General features: G+C 46.0%; 1 protein-coding gene and 1 long non-coding RNA gene across 3 annotated transcripts in view; both read right to left on the bottom strand.

Annotated features, from left to right (window-relative positions):
• Positions 1-10798, bottom strand: part of LOC124665818 — a 36138-nt gene extending 25340 nt beyond the window's left edge. For both annotated transcript variants that reach the window (XM_047203190.1, XM_047203189.1), the window contains exons 1-2: positions 10727-10798; positions 10553-10691 (exon numbers count right to left, since the gene is read on the bottom strand). In XM_047203190.1, coding sequence (XP_047059146.1) covers positions 10553-10659 — 107 coding nt within the window. In that variant the 5' untranslated portion in view covers positions 10660-10691; positions 10727-10798. The remainder of the gene's footprint in view (positions 1-10552; positions 10692-10726) is intronic.
• A 652-nt stretch (positions 10799-11450) lies between these two features.
• On the bottom strand, positions 11451-14445 carry LOC124665825. Its single transcript, XR_006990710.1, has 4 exons — positions 14374-14445; positions 13716-13877; positions 11856-11982; positions 11451-11649 (listed from the first exon to the last, which is right to left on the bottom strand). It is a non-coding gene; the product is annotated as an uncharacterized LOC124665825 (long non-coding RNA).
• Positions 14446-15238: the final 793 nt, after the last annotated feature.

The following is a 15238-nucleotide window of genomic DNA, read 5'->3' as shown; positions in this document are numbered from 1 at the left end:
TCTGTGTCTCCATCAATTTTAAAAACATATGTATAAAGTCACGCCATTCAATAGTTCTGTTCATTTTAACATATACAACCTCGGCGAAACGTACAATAGCTAGGTGAATTTTTATCTCTGAACTTTGTGTCGGCGATGAGAAAAACAACGCCAATACAAAAAAAGTCCAGTAAACATATGTATAAAGTCATGCCATGCACTAGTTATGTTCAATTTTAACACTTGTAACCTCCGCGAGATGTACAACAACTAGCTGAATTTTCATCTCTGAACTTTGTCTCAGCGTTCAGAAAAACAGCACCGATTCAAAAAAGTTCAAAAAACATATGTACAAAGTCATGTCATGCACTCGTCCCCGCGCAGGGGTGTTGCTGCTCTCCAACCGAGTCACTCGTCCCCCTGGCTCGTCCCCGCGGGTGAGTCAGGGGCGAACCCCTAACCCCTCCCCTTCAGCCCGAGCCCCCTCCGCCCCTCCTCCTCCATCACCGGCGGCGGGAGCCGCCGGACAAAGCCCACGCGGTGCCACCGGCGGCGGGCATCTCCACCTCCTGGCAGTCTATCGGGAAACGTGGGTGGACCCAATGACGGCGGCAGGAGCTGTTCGGCGACGACAATAGCGCTCGGGAAGGCGCTCGGGAAGATGGCGACGACACTGGGGAAGATGGCGACGGTGATGGGCGACTGGAGTTGGCGCCGTGGAGGTACGGGTCCTGTCGGCCCATATGTGGGCCCTTTGGGCTCGATTTAGGGCGGGCAGGCCTCGGCCATTCTGACCACCTACGCCTGGGTGCGGCCACCCACCTCCTCCTCACCCGTTCTCCTTGGCTCCGAGCGCAGGGGTGCTGCTGCTCTGGCCGGATTGAGCTGAGCCCAACGCCATCTTGGCGTGGTGGCTTGGGGCGTCCGTGTGGTGCCGATGGCGAGGTGGGCGGTGCTGGGTGGCCGGTGATGCTTCTCTGATGTGGATGCGCGCAGCCCTGCCAAAGCCCTCCCATGTCGGCACCTGTGCCGCTTGCGGCTTGGTGGTGCCCCTCTTAGGCGGCTTGCCCCCGATCTGGCGTGCTGGATGTGCTGCCGGCGGGTTGCCCTAGCAAGGCTAGCGAGCTCTAGGCGAAGGGCGGACAGTGCTTGCGGTAGTGAGGTACCATGCTCCAGGCGAAAACCCTGCCTTTTAGGGCCGTTGACAGGGACGCCTGAGGGCGCCGTTTCATGTGTGGAATCATCAAGGAGTTCCGGTACCTCCCTCGCCGAGGGTCTCAGGTTCTGGGTGAAAACCTCAGATTTGGCATGCCAAATCGGGCGACGACAGCGTCTTTGAAGGCGTACCCTTCTTGGATGCGTCGTCTTGGGAACTTGAGGTTCTGACAGTCCTGGCGATCTCAGAGTTGGCCACTTGGGAGTCGTCTTGCGATGCAGGTGGCGCGTGGGCCTCTTGAGGGGTATCGCGGTGGCTTGCGTGATGATGATCTTCCTCTTAGAGCGCGAGTAAGCCTACGTTGAGGTTGTTGGGAGGTAGCCGCTGCGCCGACGGCGTCCTTGGATTTTGGCTGAGGCCGGAGCAACAATGCTACCAGTTGAGCCGTGGTTGGCTCGCAGGATCCGGGTGTTACGCGTCTTGGTTGCGGCTGGTAGATTCTTGGTAATTTCGATGATACACAAGCACTGCGACTTTCATTGCCATAGGTTGTTTGGCGGAGGAGCTCACACGGTAGCATCTTAGAGGAGCACTTCGACGGATTTCGGCCTTTTGTCGTACTCTTGTTTTGAGTGTTGGGTGTGTGTGGGTGTCCTGGAAACTCTTTTTGTATCAGTGAATCGATACGTAAAGCTTTTGCGTTTTCGTGAAAAAAGTCATGTCATGCAGTAGTTCTGTTCAATTTTAACACTGGCAACCTACGCCGAGCTGTACAACAACTAGCTGAATTTTTATGTCTAAAACTTTGTCTGAGCGTTGAGAAAACAACGCCGACGCCCAAAAAGTTAAAAAAACATTCATACATTAGTTTTATTCAACTTTACCGAATTTCTTTGAACTTTGTCTAGGCGTTGAGGAAACGGCGTCGACGCATAAAAGTTTAAAAAACATATGTATAAAGTCATGTCATGCACTAGTTCTATACTTCTATTCAATTATACCGAATTTCTCTGAACTTTGTCTTGCTGTTGAGAAAAATAACGCCGACGCAAAAAAGTTAGTCCCATGGTTCTAACTCGCGATCTTTCTTCTGAACGAACGGAGACATGTTATCGCACCAATATTGTGCTTCTGTATAGTAGGTGTTATTATATTACTATTACTACGTACGTTTATTTTTATAGCTATATGGTTCAGCCGATTGCCCCGAGAGAGCCCACTCAACAGTCAAACGACGACAACCCCAATTCTCTGGCACGATTCAATTCAACCACCTCAGCCGCCGCTCCTCACCTAAACGGAAGGCTCGAAATGAGCCCGACTTTGAATTAACAAAGCCATCAACTGGCTAGGAGTTACACCAGAAGTTACAACACACATGCGCAAAGCGCAAACCAAAACACAAAACAGAAGACAACACAAGGAACGTCCAGCCCGCCGGAGCGTCAACTTGAACCATGAAAAGGGAGCTTTGTCTTCTGCAGCACCGGAGCAATCACGGCCATGTCCGCACCAACAAACCTCCACCGCACCAAGACTGCAATCCACGGGGAACTCAACGACGGGCCGACCACCTAACAGAGCTTGAGGAGCCAAAGGAGGAGGGGTCTTGCGGCGACGCCTCCAAGAAGGGGAATGGCGCTGGAGTGCGCCATCGTCACCGGCAGAGACAGAAGGTCCTGCAAAGTTTTCACCCAGACCCAAGAGCCACCACCCCTGGAGCTCGAGCTAGGTCCAGACCTGGAACACAACATCATCCCCTGGCATTGGGATAAGCACACCGGCAAAGGCTACGACCAGACGCCGACCTAGCAAAGCCCCCAAGGCGCTAGGGAGGACATCAGCTACCGCAGCAAGCCGTGTAAAAACAGCCAAGCCGACGTTGCGAGAGGGCTGAAACACCAGCAAGAGGTCACAGGGTGATCCACAAGACACTACCAGAGAGGCATGCCCAAAGCGAGGCCCCCAAGGAGAGCAGATTGAGGCGGAGGGATGGAGCCCATCACTTCGAATAGGAGAGACAGCATCGGGACGCCTTCAACAAGGGAGCGACACCCGCAGGTGCCGCCGTCACCGGCACAGGCCACTGCCATGTGCAGCTTTCGCTGAGGTCCAAACACCCGATCAAAGTTCCGGACGCCATCGCGAGGGCGTAGAGCAGACAAAGCAGAAATCGCTGCCGCGCCCCCAACCGAAGCCGCACTAAGCACTAGCCCCAACTAGACTCGAGCGCAAGGTGAACGCAGACTGGCTGGCAATGCCCGGCCAGACCCAGATCTAGACGTCGACGACGCTAGATCGGCGGCAACCCGACGACCCCACCATCCCCAGAGCGTCACCACCTGCGCGAACGCGACCAAACTGGTCGGAGGGGAAGCATACCAAAGCCGCGAGAGCAGCTGTAGCAGCGAGCATGCTGCCTACCGGGGCGAGCACGCGCGGCCCAAGGACCCACTCCTGGATGGCCGGCAGGAACGTCGCCCACAACGACAACGAAACAGTCAGAAACCCCCAAGGTCCCGACACAGCTAAGCAGGGCCGCCGGACCCCGGCCACCGCGCAGGACGGACAACACGCTGCTCAGCCGACACCATCAACCCCAGCCGCGCGACGGCAGCATACACGGAAGGCCGTGTGAGGGCGACCGGGCCCACCAAGCCCAGATCTAGGCCCGCGGGCCAAGATCTGGCCGCCCCCAGGAGCATCCCCTGCAGCACCGGCGGCGGCGGCCAGAGGCTCCACCACCGCGCCCAGGCACGAGCTACGCCATGGCGGGAGCCCGCAGGCCGCAGCAGCCGGGCCTGGGCCGGCGCCTTCTCCGCCGCAGAAACGAGGCCGCCCCGACGGAGCGTCCCTGCGCGCGGGAGAGAGAAGGCCGCCGCCGCCAGCACCGCCAGGGCTTTGCCCGGCGGCGACGAGGGAAGGTGTGGGGGGGAGGGGCGCGCGGGCGTGGGGTGGCGGCGCCCCGGCCGCCCTCGGGGGGGCGACGGGAGCGGGGGGAGTTTTTCTGAACTTCGCCGCTCCTCACCTCGCCGGCGTACTATCCGCCGCCACCTTGGCACGTCCTCCGCTCCGCCGTAACCTCCTCCCATCCGCCTCCAGTTCCTCCCCGCCCTCGTCCCCTCATCAGATCGACCGCCGCCCAGGAGCCATGAAGTCGCGACCGGCGGCGGCGACGGGAGCCACGGAGGGCCTTCTTTCCGTGGCACGCTGCGAGTAGGGCCTCCTCGGAATTGGGGACACCGGTGTTCGGTGCTCTTCACCTGGGCAGCTGATGCTCACCGGCCTTCGACCCCGTTGCTGATTTCCTATGTCCGGCATCTTCGTGGCGGCGCCTGAAAACAAGTACGCCGTGGAGGCAGTGCCTTATTTCCACGGCACGCTGCGAGGAGCGCTTCCTCGGAATTGGGGAAGTCAGTGTTCGGTGCTCTTCACTTGGGTTGGGCAGCAGCTGCTCACCGGCCTAAGCTGATTTCCTACGGCCGGCGTCTCCGTGGGGGCGCCCTGAGGGCAAGAATGCCGTGGAGGCGAATGGGTCCGATGGCTGGGTAGGACGCGTCCATTTCGTGCAGGACGGTGGGCAAGCTGCTCGCCCACAAGGGCCACCGCGGCTACCTCATCGCCGCCGCCGTACAGGAACTCGTTGACATTGTCATCCGAAGGTACTGAATTTAGGCGCGCTCTAATGTAATGAATTGCTACTGGATGGAGATAATGTTTGGTTCTTTCTTTTTTTGCTTTGTTCGTCAAGGTTTTAGGGATACTGCTTTGCAATTATATGGCACTAGCCTTTTATGGTCAGTGCAAGTTTGATAATTAGTTTGTTTACCACCTTGATACCTACTCTCGAAATTATGTAATCGTTGCAGCTGATATATTTAGTTTCCTTGGGTTGGCCGCACACATGTTCTTGTTTATTGTGTTTGCAGCAAACAAACGGATCTATTTAACAAATGCATAATTACACGCACAGGTGTATATGATGCATAATACCCTGAGTAAACTGAGATAGCTGACCACAACTTTTACGATACTTAATTTAGGAGTGATCGAATGAATTGCTGCCTGATGTATACGCTGCTTGGTTTTACTTTGTTCGTTGGTACTAGGTGTATTCATTATGTTTAATTTCGATGCACGAACTCTGTTTAGCAGCGGACGCATATTTTTGTTTCTGTTAAACTATTGCACTTTGAGTCCTGTCCTCCGCTAGACAAGAAAGGTTCCTACTATTGGTTCATCTTTAGCATCTTTTTTTTTAAACGAGGATAATCTTCTTGAGTTATGTGTGCAGTACAAAGAGGTACCGTGAAGAAAACATTTTCCTAGTGTTATTGTAGCTTTTACCTCAAGAGTTGAGATTACTTAATGTACTAATACCTTTGTTGTTCTCACATGTACGTTGAATTGTTCATGTGTCCTGAATGCCACTGGAACTCTTTTCTATTTTCTGATAGCCTGGACACTTATATTTGTAGTACTCTTTTATGTCTCAGGGTATATTTGAGCTTACTGATAATTTTGTGCTGCATTATTTATGCATACTAGTTTTCTTCTCTTCCATTCTTTTTGGTCTTCACCTTGTTTATGTTTCTCATCTTTTTATTTTTATTGAGGATAGTAACTTGGCTGGACAATGATGAAAAACACTAACAATAGATACCATCTTTCGGGACTGAATAGTTCACTCAATGTATCATGCTAATTTCTTTGTTTCCGTGCTTCAAATTGCAATGTAAATTTTTTTTGTTCACGCTTATAGTCGACTCTCTTTTAATCACTTCTAGGTCGTGTTTAATTACAAAGATTCTGAAAAGACATGAATAGCAAAATGCACTTTGCTTTCTCCTCATTAGTCACTTTTGTTTGGGGAGGGTTGTAATATTTTCTGAACAGAGATAGAGAGGCACCGGAGGCCCTAATTTCATTCAGCTCAATTGCACCATACAATGTGTATTACAAAGTTCACGCATACAAAAATTTCTACAGTTTATATATGCTTTGAAATTTGTTTGCGAGAAATACAATTAACAATTGTAAAGCTCAAACTTTAGTTATAGTAAACTAATTGTGTTTCATGGTGATAAATTATGTGAATTGAGCTAATGATGATCGCTCGAGGAATTGAACACGGCTAAGGGTGTTCATCAAAGGTTGTGAAAGAGCCCGTCAAAATCAGCATATTCCAAACATACAACAAGCGCTACCATAATGAATTAATGACCAATGCAGGTAATTGGTTAGTTTTGAAAAAAAATGACTTACGAACTTCTAGCCGATTTAGGATGGTGTAAAGAGACCAATTATGAATGCCCCTGAATACAGCACAACAAGCTTATCATAGCTTGCTTCCTTGAGACCCCTTTGGTCTAGAAGTGGTCATCCACTGCCATCCAATCGCCACTAGCTCGCCAGTCTCCTTCTTACGAACCTCAGTCGTCACCGCCGTCATCCTCCCTTTCCGGTCCACCACCCTCCCATCCATCTCCACTTCGTCCTAAAAACATTTCAGCAAGTTTTCGCTTCAGATTTGTAAAAAACACTTGTATGCGCGAGAACGAAAAAGAAAGCAGCTAAAACCTGAATTTCTGGAGTTTTTTAACTGCTTCTTCTATATAATGCAAAGGCAGAGCTATTGCCACTTAACCGTCAAAAAAACCCTGAATTTCGGCAACTTCAGAAAATGGGACTTGATGGAAACTGAAAAACGTCTGAATTCGAATGCTGGCATGTGGAACTAATACTTTGTATGGACCGTGATGAGAATGTGCCCTTAAAGCTCGGTGTGCCACGCCTGAAAATGCCACAGCCTAAGTTTGTTCGGGAATATCCCTTCTATGGTAACATAACCGCTGCACTCGGTGTGCATAAAAGAAAAAGGAAACTGCTGGTCCGTTTTTTATATCGTGAAATCCATCCCATCTCGTCCATCTCGTCGTTTCGTTTCCTTAGGCCTAATAAACAAAGCCAGCTGCTTCAAACACCCAAGGAATCAGAAGAAACAACCCAAAACGCAAAAAAGCCAAAACCATGCCTCGTCCTAGCTAGCCCTCTCTGCCGATTCAAATGTCAAAAATCGTAACAGGTAAGGAAGCCAAAGTTAGACCAGGGACGAACGATTTACCTACTAGCTGTTGTATATCCTGAAGATCATCTACTCGCCGGCCATCGAAACATCGACGAAGACGGCTCACGCCACGCCATGGCAACTCCTCGCGTCGCTCCGCAGCCGGCCGGCCATGGCGATCGCTCTCCTCTCCTCTCCTCTCCTCTCCTCTCCGAGCAAGAGTCAAAGTCTAAGTCACAAGTCACGCGCAGCCGACACGCGGCAATGTGGCTAAGAGCTTGTATTTGTAGAGCAAACACAAGGACAAGTTTGAATTCCTAACGAGGGAAGTAGAGCCTGAGTTTTCCCATCGTTCCACCCCTCTCTCTCTGGTTTCTTGATGGACGCCCGAGATCTAGGTGGTGTCATGGATCAGTGACATGGCAGATGCCATAAACCGTAGACGTAGTACTCGAGGGGTCACCTATTTAATAGATATAGTCAATCCAATTAGTTAGTCTCCGGGTTTCTCGCCCTTTCATATCTAATTAATCGCAGTGGTAGGGTTATGCGTGGGAAGCTATGTTCGACAGCAATGCTAATGGGAAGAACAAAAAGCTAGTACAAGCTATAGCTTTCTCCTCATTGCAGCGACACGAGTGGCGTTGTTCGACAGCAAACCCCCTGTAGATGAGCCAGTCAAGGAACTGTATGCACTTATTTATTTGAAACGAATGAAAAAAAAAAGTATCAAAAGCCAGGCATGGAGCCTGTAATTGATTGCAGACGCCTCATTTTCTACTACATATCTATAATTTCTTGGTTAGCTCTCCAGCTGACTCTGGGGTTTCCCTCTCTCACAGTATTTTTTTTGAGCTCTCTCGCAGTATTGGCTAGCTGGTTGTTTCCAGGAATCAATCAATACGATCAATCCTTATTTCACGGTATCCCAGCTTAACTTTTTTTTGTTCTCTAGTGTAGCTCTAGATTATTGTGTGACGGGGGCAATTGAATTTGTTCATGTGTAATGGTTGTCTAAATGATCCGTTTTCAAGCTTTGTAGAGCCTGGCATTGGTTGGGAATGGTGACTTATAGGGCAAATCATCCAACTTAAAACTGACAAGTCTGGCGTCGGTAGGTAATGATGACTTGTCATAACACAGTACTTTAAAAATTAGAAAGATAGTCCACTCGGTGAATCAAGGACGAGATCGTACACATTGCAACATCATAGTGCACAAAAACAACAATGAACGATTTTGAATTTTATTAATTTCCTGCTTACTTCATAGTCAATATAGATACACACCTCTTCATAGTCAATATAGATACACACCTGAGTACAACGAACACATACCGCTTCCAAGACAAACCTGATAAGGAACTTACAATACACCAGTATGCCACTTCATTGGTTTCTTCTTACCATTTGCAACAAAACAATAAAATAAGGAGGTTCAACTAAAAGAGGATTGATTGCCCACTACATATCACAACACACGCGCTAACACAAAGAAGCCACTTGACAGTGCCCAGGTGCAAATTTTCGGAACACAAACAAACCGCCCGGAGCTTGGTGGTCATCACAAAAGCAGCAGGATGACCACCCACCACAACTGCATGCCGCCAGGGCCACCTTGCACTCCTCGGATTGAAGTGGGATGAGGTGAACTGGGCACCAGCTGGGAACAAGGAAGATGCACCTGCAAGTGGAATGAAGTGGAGTAAGCACTGAGGCATTCAAGATTTCCATTCGTACATTTGAAAATGTGTTAGTCTGGAGTTTGACTTGAGGATGTATATATGTTTCAATAGTTCAGGTTTAAGAGCATGATTTCACAGCATTAGAGTTTGGACCACAAATCGCAAACTGCCCAGTGACAGCCATAAAAACTATAGTTTGGCAAGTAACACGAAACCAATTAAGTGTTGGATTTTTCCAGGAAAAGCTAACAACCAATCAAGTAGCAGCAGCATATGCTGAGCATAAGCAAGATAGACTACATGATAGTAAAGGATAGTTCAACGAGGTAGAGAGAGAACAAAAGGGACCAGAACTTACAAACTAATAACCAATAACTAACCAGAGAACTTGTAGCCAAGGCTGAGCGTCAGTACCTCCGCCCCAATGAGCCGAGGAGGTAGTTGAAGCCGAGCCCACAACCACTCGTGGGGTGTAGCCACGGCTAGCCCAGGAACAACAATAACACTGGGGCCGCCGGAGGCGAGCCACACCGCATAGTCGGTTGGCGAGGAAGTCAGAGGGTCTGGAAACATACAAGTTTCAGCACTGAGTATGCATAAGCAACAGACAAATAAAAAAAGTTGAGCACAACCACTGGTTAAGACAACATTATATCAACAAGTTATGATTGGTTTGACATTAATAAAGCAGCAATCTCGAACATGATTAGTTTATTTTAGATGTTATTAGTTTAATGTTAATCAGGGACTTTGTTGGTAACGTACAGTAAACCTTTTGGAATAAGATTTTCATAACAATTTAACATCTTAGTTCCATAGATACATGCGTACAAGTGTGTGGCACACATATGACACATCAGAAATTAAGCAGATAGGAAGCAGCTCATGTCCATCGCACATAAACAACGATAAATGCTTGAGTTAAGCAGTTATGCAATGCTCATGGGCATGCACTGCGCAGTCCTGCAAAAACTAATATATCGAGATAGTTATACTACAGACAGAAAACTATAACACCAACCTCACCTTGCGATAGAGCGCATACCCTGCTTTGAGCCTGACAACTTGCCCCTTCTGAAGTCGGGTATGGTCCACGCATGTTCGACAACACCACTCCTCCACTGCTAGGACAGAATGGGAACATTTAGGTACAAAAAGATTATAAACTAGTAAGAAATAAATTTCCTCTTACAACTGAGTTGACTCATAACCATAAGCTAGTCTAGTGTCGATTATTGAAAATAACTGAAAAAGAAAGATCATATGCCACTGCCGACAGACATGGCCAGGAAGGAATACTGGTTGAGGTGTTCATAGCATCATCAATCTCTACAGAAATAATCATGAAACATTTCTTGACCATGTTGTTAAAATGAAACAAAATATGAAAAGAAAGATCTCAAGAAACAATCATGGAATCCTTCAACATCCTAAGCCAACACCAGCTAGCTAACATGCACATCAGGAAAAGTAACTTAGTTTGGACTTTATGTTGGTACACGCACATCAGGTAGCAAGCAGCATAAGAAACAACAGATATCATCAGCTATATATGTATATATAACGTCAATTGTGATAATACTACTACAGTCGTGCATCACAAGTCACGATATATCCAAACTTATACATGCACAGGTAAAGATAAAACAAAATCGAGCAGAGCTACCTCAGGTCAGTAGCACATGCCATCCAGTAGCTAGAAAACGGTGCCAAGCCAGCAACAAGATTATACACTATACATATATGATCCAGGCTAGACACACTCCACCCCATGCTCACACCAACTAGTCTAGCTGTGTAGTACCGTTTTTGCCGAAATTGACGAAATACCCACAAAAAGATCCACGTTTCCCCTTCACAGCAAGATCTGACCACCATTTCTGAATAAGCACAGCTCATCTGTCCATCACCTGCACGTCAACGGATCAAGAAAGATAATAAAATGGGTCAATGATCTAATAAACCATTATCCGCCAGGACTTCAAAATATTGATGAGTAGCCCTACCATGAATATTGATATGACAAAAATGTATAGGGAAAGGCATGCAACATGCACCAATCGGAGACTATAGCTGCGTGCTTCAAGATGTTACTGCAGCCACCACCCGGCCCCATAGGCCCCGGCGATGGAGGTTGGTGAAGGTGCAGACTGACAAGCTCATCTCTAAGCTAGAACGCCGGATCATCCTTGCTAGAGCCACCGAATGGCCCTCCTTCACATGTTGTTTGCTGATGGGTTTCTCCAGCAAGGTGGTGGTGCTGCCAAGCCGCTCGGCGTCCATCCTCAAGAGAATGTATAAGCAACTGGAAATAAAAGATGGGCCATGCCCATATGATGAGAAATAGACATATACTACCAAATACTATCTACTTGTTTGGGAATGCAACAAAGAATAGACAAAAAAATGACAGACGGTAAACCTTTTATCTTCAGTAGAGAACATGTCTTATAATGTAAGCAACAGAGAGCACCTATTGGTCTATATCTTCTCTTCAGTCTAGTAAGCAGAAACACAACAACCCCTATTGATGTGCTTGCAGTCTCATTCACATCGACCAACAAAAACCATAAACTAGCTGACACTGAAATGCAGACGAATCAAGATGATGGTCCTAATTATACAAGAAAATGAGCATAAGACAGGGCACATACACATCACCATTATCATCCAAAATGCAAGTGGAGCTAACCAAACAGCAAAAGCAAATCAACTACAATACCCACCACTGGTATTCACAAACAAATGACAGCAGGTTTAGGCCTACAACAAAAAAAATCATCAATCACCATAGATAATAGCACTAGGACCCCTAATAACCAGGACCAGATGTCAATTAAAAAAATCTTTGAAACTAGGTGACCAAATGATCATCGTCGCCATAATTTAAATAGGGATCAACAGATCGATGGCCCAAGCGGAGCGTGGTATCTCAAATCATTTGGGAGCTACAGATTAAATGGGTAAACCTGGGAGCTAGCGGTTGCAGCGCAGTGAGCTTGATGTTAACTAGGACCTGCCGTTGACCTTCACCATGATCTTTGCTATGGTGGGACCCACCTTGGGGTTGGCTTGCTTCTTTTGGGTTGTTCATCACTGCAGACAAGTTAAATGAAGGTTAGGTCACTGTGAAAGAAAGCATACTAGCAGCTGAATGATGCAGCAACCACTTGAATCCTAATAAGTGTTATCTTCATGTCATGACAGAAAACGACTCAAATTTCTATTTGAATGGGGAAATATTTGGAAGTATAGGGGTGGAATTACGTAGCCTCCATTAATTGGCAGCTCTATAATCTTAATATTCAGCAATAAGGACCTCAATATATGTCCATTCAGACTAGATAATCTCGGAACCATAAAATAGAATACTAGTAGTTTGGTTTCCTTAAATTAGACATAATTTAAAATCTGAGACAGTCTAGTGACAACAGTAGGTTGGTAATTTTAGTTGCAGATTGTCCCATCTTGCTCTCTTAAATATAAGTAAGTTTAGGTATTGAGCAATTGCATCAGTGTAAGATGATACATGACATCATCTGCAAAGTGTTATGTGTCCTCGAGTGTATCCACACATCAAAAAAGAAAAATCAGGTGCATGCTTACTCCCAGGCCTAACAACAACATGATTCCCTTTAAATACACGCCTTTTATTGTTCAGTTAGTAGTCAGAAGCTATACTAGGAAAACTATATTTTGCTTCTACCACCAGACTTGAAACAATAACAGATCAAGATTCCGTACAGAATGACATAGTAATAAGAAAGCACAACCGAAGGCCATAGTGTAAACGCATTCCAAAGTTACACCAGTAGCTGCACGATTGCGCATTCCAATGGCATTCCAAATATACAACATGTCAGAAATATTTACCATTGTGCAAATGATGATTATATCATGAAAAGGGAGAAACATTTAGAAGCAAAACAATAGGACATATGTATATACAGCCATTGGGAAGCGGGATTGCCTAAACTTGGCCCCTTGCAACCACAAGATTTGCAATATTCGTTAACTCCTACTTAGCTTGGTCAGGCAAAGAGAAAAATGAAGGATGTCCGCATCTACAATTTTCTAGCAAGTAAAATATGAGCAACTCGTGAGAAGAAAATCAGATTGAGAAGATAACCTAACTAAAATATTTACTTATGGTTTATTAACATCACATCAAAGAAAGCAGCAATAGTTACAATTGAGTATTTCTTATTTCTTTTAACATATCAGGGGCCAAATAGCTAAATCTTGGTTCCATAGTACATTAACACATGTTTTTTATTTTCAGTCATGTTACAGCTAGCAGTACTATCAAGGGAAGAATCTTAGTTTTTGGACTAGCATGGTTGAAATAAACACGTCTACAATAGAAATGACGAGAGGATTAGGGCTACAAAAAAATTAAACAATCACAACAAATAATAACACTAGGACCTCTAATAACCAGGACCAAATGTCAATTAAAAGAAGCTTTGAAACTAGGTGACCAAATGATCATCATCACATAATTCAAAAGGGGGTCATTGGATCCATGGCCAAGCATACTACAACCAAATCACTTAGACCGAGGTACACAGAGCTTACAGGAGCTAGAGGTCAAAGGGGTAAACCTGTTGCCCAACACCTTTATGCCGAAACCAACATTATAGCACCCAGATGTCAAGTTCTTAGCTTAGAAACAATGTAAACAATGTGACGAGATGATCATCATCATCATAATTTAAGTAGGGGTCATCAGGTCAATGCCCTGAGCATAACCACAGCCACGACACCATGGACACAGTATCATAGAGAACATGGGTGCCAGAGATCAAAGTGTTAAACAACTAGCTCACCAGGAAGGTTGTAGCCGAGGTTCAACATGACAACCACCATAGCTATGGCGAGCCATCAACATTCACAGGGACCCATGGTTGACCTTCACCATCATCTTGGCTATGATGGCACCCACCTTCGGTTGGCTTGGTGCTTGGCGAAGAGGATTGGTTTACTCATCACTGCACGTAAGTTAAACATAAGGCCAGATCACTTCAATAAAATTTATTTATATAACCACAAATGCAAACAAGCTAAACTGAAACATAGTAACTATAAACCCAGCTAGTAAGATGAGATTGCAATAAAATTAAACCCAGCTAGCATCAGCAGCTATACGTCCATCAGATAACATCAGGTAGCATCATCTATACATCCATAAGCTAGTAAAATGAAATTGCAACTAAATTTAATAGACACCTAGCATTAGCGGCTATACATCATCCAACATTAAGACAAGCAGATAGCAACATTTTTGGCCGGCAAACATGGCCAGCAGCGCCAGCTAGCTAGCTTGATGCACAACAACTACATGAACATAATTTGAGTTTGGAGATCTCATGCACATCAGCTAGCTAACATTAGGAAGAACAACACATACAGCTAGCTACCATCGGCTAGCTATACATGGATATCAATTCAAGCGGGACGCTACTACTACCCTTGCTCACCACATACCCAAACTGCCCAGATCATAAAAGGCACCATGACATCAAGGCTCCGCCCTCCTGGCCAGGGATCAACTCCACTTCTCCCCTTGATGTCTAATGCATCAGGGCCACATGTATCTATGCAAAAAGGAACCAGGAAGTCAAACACAATTACAAAGGGCATAAGAGAATACAAATATATTATAAAGTATAAAAAAGGGGAAAGGCTCTTGCCCTCTCATTTTGGCGTGTGCTTTATCTCAAAACATGGTTGGCAAAAGCTCATTCAAAAAATCATTTGAAGTGTTCAATATGGTTAGCTACTAACATATGACCAAAGTATCTAAACAGGGAAATGCTATTACTTCGTTGCAAACTACACTAACACTAACACTAACATACATGCACAAACCGAACCTAATAACATGTCGACATTAAAAAAATTAATGGCACACTAGAAGTAACTTAATGGTCGCTGCCATAGAAAAAAGTTTGTCAACCAATTATCAGCAACTCACATATCACATACACCTAATGCATAGGCTCAACCAGAGGTACAGTTAACCAGAATAGGATGCACACCCACATGCACGTGCTAAAGCATATATAATAATTCGATGACCCATTAAGTACCTTGTTAACAAATTTCTTATTCACCATATTATGTTCTGAACCAAAGCGTTAAGCAACCAGAACTTAGTATTTCAACCTAAGAGAGTTCAGGGATTTCATCCAAAAATACATATCAAATTCTTGTTCTCTAACCTGAAGGAGGATCAACCTAACTAAAGAGATCTACTTACGATTTATTAACATCACATCAAAGAAAGTATCGATGGGTACAATTGAGTATTTCCTATTTCTTTTAACATATCAGGGGCCAAATAGCCAAA

Source organism: Lolium rigidum, chromosome 6 (assembly GCF_022539505.1).
Source record: "Lolium rigidum isolate FL_2022 chromosome 6, APGP_CSIRO_Lrig_0.1, whole genome shotgun sequence".
Taxonomy (NCBI): Eukaryota; Viridiplantae; Streptophyta; class Magnoliopsida; order Poales; family Poaceae; genus Lolium; species Lolium rigidum.
The sequence above is the reverse complement of the archived record's forward strand: the minus strand, read 5'-3'. Positions and strand labels throughout refer to the sequence as shown.